The sequence below is a fragment of the Ceratosolen solmsi genome, unplaced genomic scaffold, assembly GCF_000503995.2.
Source record: "Ceratosolen solmsi marchali unplaced genomic scaffold, CerSol_1.0 scaffold30, whole genome shotgun sequence".
NCBI classification, from domain to species: Eukaryota; Metazoa; Arthropoda; class Insecta; order Hymenoptera; family Agaonidae; genus Ceratosolen; species Ceratosolen solmsi.
Window position 1 is genome coordinate 8,895,653 of NW_011948421.1, and position 6,912 is coordinate 8,902,564.

General features: G+C 21.8%; 1 protein-coding gene across 1 annotated transcript in view; it reads left to right on the plus strand.

Moving 5' to 3' along the window:
- CoRest (REST corepressor) overlaps nucleotides 1–6,614 on the plus strand; it is a 7,982-nt gene extending 1,368 nt beyond the window's left edge. Inside the window, exons 5-11 of the mRNA XM_011498813.1 lie at nucleotides 1–121; nucleotides 191–373; nucleotides 1,357–1,470; nucleotides 2,560–2,648; nucleotides 4,050–4,224; nucleotides 5,632–5,946; nucleotides 6,407–6,614. The exon at nucleotides 1–121 is cut by the window's left edge and continues 14 nt beyond it. Of these exons, the coding sequence (XP_011497115.1) occupies nucleotides 1–121; nucleotides 191–373; nucleotides 1,357–1,470; nucleotides 2,560–2,648; nucleotides 4,050–4,224; nucleotides 5,632–5,946; nucleotides 6,407–6,496 (1,087 nt within the window). The 3' untranslated portion in view covers nucleotides 6,497–6,614. The remainder of the gene's footprint in view (nucleotides 122–190; nucleotides 374–1,356; nucleotides 1,471–2,559; nucleotides 2,649–4,049; nucleotides 4,225–5,631; nucleotides 5,947–6,406) is intronic.
- The last annotated feature ends 298 nt before the right edge of the window (nucleotides 6,615–6,912 follow it).

Sequence of the window (6,912 nt, forward strand, 5' to 3'; positions counted from 1 at the left end):
AGCGGTTCTTGATCTTGCAAATTTTACACCGTTTCCTGATGAATGGACAGTGGAAGATAAAGTTTTGTTTGAACAAGCTTTTCAATTTCATGGAAAAAGTTTTCACCGAATTCGTCAGATGGTAAAATTATAAATCTTAAAATATTTAAATCATTTCATCAAGAAACTAATTTTAAAAAGTTTTAATTAGCTTCCAGATAAATCTATTGCTAGTCTTGTCAAATATTACTATAGTTGGAAAAAAACTAGAACCAAAACATCATTAATGGATAGACAAGCAAGAAAATTGACTAGTGGTGGAAAAGAAGGAGAAAATGGAAGTGAAAATGGAAGTGAATTGGGTTCTAATACAGACAGTGAATCTGAAGAAAAAGTAAGATAATCGATTATATAAGTACTTAAAGTAGTACATACAAATGATAGACATATCTTTATTTCTATTTTACTTAATATATTATCTACATCATCTATCATTGTTTAATCATATGCACCATTTTAGAATCATTCTCAGTAATGTGTAACATAAACATTTAAAAAATTAGTGGTATTTCATAATATGTATAGCATATCTAAAATCTATTGATAGATAAACATTTTTAATATTTTAAAAAATTAATAGGAACATATATTTTATGGGATTTTTTATATAATTATTTTCAAATGATATTTTTGTATAAATCTTATATTTTGTAGGTTAATTTATTTTAGCTAACCATAAAGTTTATTGCTAAAAAATAGGATTACTGTAAATGTATCCACACGGTATGGATTTAATGAGAATATTAGTTAAATTATAAATTATTTATAAAGATTAAAGTAGTCCAAACTATAATAATCTATATACATGTACCAAGATGTACAATAGGAAATAATGAAAAAATATTGGTATCATAAATGGTATTTTAAAAAGTATTATTCTAGAATCAATAATATTTTTGTAAATTGTGTTCATAAATATTTTAGAGCTAAAATATAGAAATTAAATTAATAAAAGTATTTTATCTTATAGTTAAAAAGTTGTATCTTAAAAAATGAAGTACATATTATATTAAATCATAATATGTCAAGCTTCTAAATTGAAACTAAATAAAATTTTAACTAATTAATAAATAATAAATATATCAAACATACTTATCCAATATTTTGCTTTAATATTTAATGTTTACTAAACATCAAACATTTTAAAATTTCATTCCTGAATAACTCGTTCATTGTTTCACGATTAATTCATCCATACTAGATCTCAAAATATGCATGTATTAAATGAAAGTAATTCGCTTATTCAACAAAACAGTGCTTACATAAGATGTGAGATTTTGTTGTTAATTCAAAGCTTTTGAATGTGGAACGTTCCAGAAATGGACAATCCACCGCGGAATTCGTCGTGGAAAGAACAACCAAACCATGGCAGGGAGCCAAGGCACTGACGCTAAGGCCTCATCCGACTCGGAAAATGTTCCTCAGGTTCAGGTATTCAACCTAAACCTTAAGCAAGCAATGACCATTTGCATAGTTTTAATACTACTTATCAAACTACATACGTTCTACTTATAAATGTTATATGTTTCTGGTTGCTGTATTTCTTTGCACCATGCCAGTGTCTTTTGAAAATAATAGAGATCAGTATTAAACTCCTATTAAGTATTAAGTTCCTATTCATTATCAATAATACATTATTGAAACCCTTCAAAGCACAAATTTATAATTGTTGCAATACATTCTTTAATTTCATTATAAAATATCTCTAAAAAATTTAAAATGAGTGTTTAAATTGAATAGCATTCTACATCCTCATATTATCGTGCAGGTTTTTTTAATTTTTAATTAGATCAAAAATTATTATTTTATAAAAATAAATTAAAACAAGTAAATTATTTTTTGAAGTACATAAATAGTGTTGAAAGTTTTTGTTTATAAGAATTTTAGTTTTTAAAATTTTCTATTTTTTTTTCTTTGGGCAAAAATTAAAGAAAAATTAATAAATTTATATATAACATTAATTTAGAAAATTAAGTTTATTATTATTATTAATTTTTATACTTATTTTTATTTATTTTATTTATTATTTATACTTAATAATTATTATTATTAAGTAAATTAAGTAAATGAAATGGCATACCATCATTTTAATAATTGAAAAAATTGTAAATAATAAAATTTGTATTCAAAGTTTCATTTATTTATTAGTACAATAATTTTAAAAACTAGATAATATATTGATAGTAAATATTATTAAAGGTATAAACCATAGTTTCTTTTAATATACTTTTTCAGAGAATTTTATTTTTTTGTAAAGCTAAATAATAAATATAAAAATGATTGCAGAAGGTTCAAAATACAGATGTATAATTATTCTTGTATTTTCAGCGATAAAAATTATATTTTTAATGTATAAAATAATATTAGTATTATAGTATTAAATATATTATGTTATTTTTTTCATTTTGTTGAAGTACTTATAATTATTTTTGTATTATAAAATATTCAGAAAAGAATCAAAAAAGTTTAAAAATTCAATTGGGCAGATCAGTTACTTAAAAAGGGTATTATATGTTGTAGGGGTCATGTAGCAACTGCGGCATTGCTTGTCATAGCGTTCGTTCTACGCCAAAGGGACACGCGTGTCATAGCTGTTATCTGCATTGGAGGTCAGTAGATCTAATGTTTAAAACAAAAAAAAAACTTATCGGGACTCAAGTTCAAATAGTGATAGAAATTGACACTTATAATTATCACGTAATATTTATAAAATTATACGTTTTTCCTGAATTTCATGCTAGATTTTATTGATGTTAAATAAATATGTAAAAACGCTATTATTTGATTTCACTAATACAATTTTTGGTCTTTAGTAAACATTTAGTAAAATTATGCAGCTATTAATTTATTATAACATTGTATTTTATATATTAAATATTAAAATAAAATAACAAAATGAAAATGTTTATTAGATATATTTTTAATAAGAATTTAAATATGTATTATTAAATGCATAGCTTTGGTAAATATTTTTGAAGGTTTAATGCACCAATGAAGGTATTTAAATAAATAGTATATAAGAAAATTAGTAATAATAAATAGTAATATAAAAGTTTTTTATTTGTTATATTTTAATTTATTGTCTAATGTATGTAATATAAATTTTTTATTTTTTACAAAATCTATTTAACAGGATTTAGAATGATAATATTTAGATTTTAAATATCAATAAGATCAATTAACACAATTCGATAATTATGCATTAAAAGTTTTTTTTTTCTATCATTTAATTATTAACTAGTAAGGTCATATTTTTACTAAAACAAATTTGAAGTATACAGCAATATATAATTTTATGTTCGAAACACAATTTAAAATTTTTATAATTTTCAAGTTGAAAAAAAATTGATTATATTTTCTTATTATTGTTATTTACATATTTTATTTAACTTTCATAATTATATTGGATTATAAGTATTTAATTTAATGTTCAATATATTTATTTAATTATTTTTAATTTATAATGATTTATATTTTCATTTAATTGCTTAAAACAAAAACTATATAATATATATTACAAATAATAATTTTTTGGTAACAATATTTTGTATTCACAGTGTGTTCACAGTGAGTATTGTTTTAAAAAATTAGGTTTTTGTTTAGTTGACATTAAACAGTATCTTTTTCAATGTTAACATGTTAATATTTTTGTGGTATAAGCATGATTAAGTTATTATAGAAAACTTCATTAAACTAAATAAATAACAAAGTACTTTGTGAAATCTATCATTATGAAATAAATTAATACTAATAATCTCTGAGTTAATATATATATTTGAATTTGTTGTGATTATGATTTAAGATATTAGTCTATTATATTGACTTTTGATTAGAATTAAAATAAAAATTTCAACAGATTTAAAGGATAATTATTCTTATTCTACATTATAAATATTAGTGTAATAAATAAAAAGAATGAGATATTATTCCATGGAAATGTAAGTCATAAAAATATTAAAACGATAAAGTAAAAAAGAACAAATGTGTGTATATATCCTGGACTGATATAGGCGCACGGGTGTTGCAAGACCGCTGAGTTCAATGCCGGGTCGTTCAAACAAAAGAAAGCCACCGCGTGGACTAGTCGTTAATCACGACGATTTGGCAGCGCTAGCCGGTCAACCTAACCAAGCTGTCAACACTCTCCAAGCTGTTGACACTGAAATAGTTAGTCTCAAACGACAAGTATGTTATAATATATATTTGTACATATGTAAATATTAAAATCTTTCAGGTCCTCGTTATGCGGATCAATTTGTATGTACATGAGATCGACGTATAGAAATAATGCTCTATAATGAACTATATTACAATTTTTATACATAAATCGTGTGGATACATTTTCATTGACAGTTCTGTATATATATATATATATATATATACATTTTTACAATTTAATCTAATATTTATTGTAGCTTATTTATTAATCTTATATAATTTACAAAATTATAAATTTTACTTAAATTTTATATTCAGTTTTATTGAATATAAATACATTTATTTATCATTCAAGAATTATATAAATACGTTAAAATGCAGTGTATATTAATTGGTTTTCAAGAAATATTAATCCAATTTTGCCAAGATATTAATTAGAATTTTGTATCAAATTTAAGAAATATAACGATTGTTTAAATGAATTTATTAATCTAGGAACCAGTTTTAATAATTGTATTTAGTAATGTCTAACAATCACTAATTTAAAATATACATGTTAGTTAATTTCTATTACATTTGGATTGATATATTTTTTTGTACTTATTGAGGGGTATTTCAATACTAGTTTACAACACATCTCTCATTAATTCTGAGAAATGTGAAACTACTTTTGTTTCCAGCTAAATAAACATTCTAAAACTACTCGTTCACTGTAATATTTTTCAACTACTACTTTCCCTCTCTTTAAATAAATATAATATAAATATATAAATATAATTTCTTCGACTTTATTGAATCAACTTTTCCATTTTAAAATTTAAAATAAATTTATATTTTTATTACTTAACTTTAAAAATATTTTTAAAAATTGATATTTTAAAATTTCTCAGTTGTCATATTAAACATCTTTAAATTTAAACAATTTTAGAAACATTTTAAAGAAATATTATGTGAAAAACTTTTCAAAATATGTTTTGAGCATTCATATATTAAATTCAATTCATGCAAAATTGTGGTATAATTTTATAGCTTATAATTTTGATTTGTAACTATTTAACATTGTTTAAATAATATTATATGTATTTATAGTTTTTAAAATCTCAAATTTATAAATTGATCGTGAATTTAATTATAATTTTAATAACTAATTTTATATTAATTTTATGACCCTTTTAAAAATAATTTAAAAAATACTTACGTTGTAACTTAATACTCAATTTAATAATAATAAAAATATGTAAACTGTATATGTTTCTATAAATAATAAGTAAATAAAAAAAAGTTCATGAGATTTCAGTATCAATGAATATTATTTATTTTATATTTCAGAAAAATATTTATTAAAAAAATTTGAATGTTTTCAATTATTTAAATAATTTTAATCCTGAACATAAAGGACATTTATTTTATAAAAATATATATTCTTGTAAATAGATTCAATCGAATAAGCAACAAGTCAGTGCACTTAAACGCAAAACATCGGATGGAATCGATGAGTTACGACCACCTGAGAATTCTAGTCGGATAAATTCACGCTGGACAAATGATGAGTTGCTACTCGCAGTACAGGGGGTTCGCAAATATGGTAAAGACTTCTCGGCCATTGCTGATGTAATAGGCACAAAAACGGAAGCGCATCTTCGTTCTTTTTTCGTCAATTACAGACGAAGATACAACCTCGACGCTGTACTTAAAGAGTACGAAGCTGAGAATGGACCTATTTTTATTGAAGATGAAAAGGATGAAAAGGTATTGATTTTATGAATTTAATATACAGAGTCAACAACAAATAATATATATTTTAATAAATTTAATCTTGAAAAATAGAAATAAAAAACAATCAATTAATGTATTTTTAAGAATTGATACACAATATTTCTTAGAAAGTTTTATCGTAAATTTTATAAAAAAGTTAATGATAAATTATATTTAATTATTTTTGTTTTCATAATATTTAATATTTAAAATTTTTTGACAGTTTTTATTTAAATTAATTTTGATAAGTTGAAATTAAATTTTGTATTGCATTGCACATTTTTAAATGTTCATTATATTCCTTTTCTTTTTATTATTTTTATTGTTTACATAATTGAAATCTTACAATAAATATAAAATAACACTTTTAACAACAAAAAATAAAATTAGAAAATTATAAAAGAACAATTAATTTAAATTTAAATCTCAAATTGAAATATTCTTTGTATTTCAGATGGAAATAGATCAAACTGCAAAATTGGAATCAGCAGAAACTTCACAAAAAACAAAAATGGCAATTACTGTAAATCAGCCAGCTAAATAACATACAAATATTGTTTTGAATACTGTGAAACGCATTAAACAAATGTAAATTATAGTACATCAAGTTATTGTACTGCAAAAAAATGAAGAATTTACTTCTTTCTACAATTAATAACTCAGCTACTTTACTATATACATATTATTTAGCACAATTTAAAAACGATAAACTTTGAATCGAGTTTTATTTTTCATTTATATTTTGCTTATAAATATTCATATTATAATTATTTATTAGACATGAAAAATTTGACTTGAATAATTAGTATTTTTGTCTCGATTTTTATGAAAAATGTGATGAAATGAAAATATTGAAAATTGCAAGTGTAATAAGTATTAATAAGATTTTTTTCTGTGTATGTATGTGACGATAAAACATGAAATTTTTATTATCGTCAAATTGTAAATATGAATGACTTA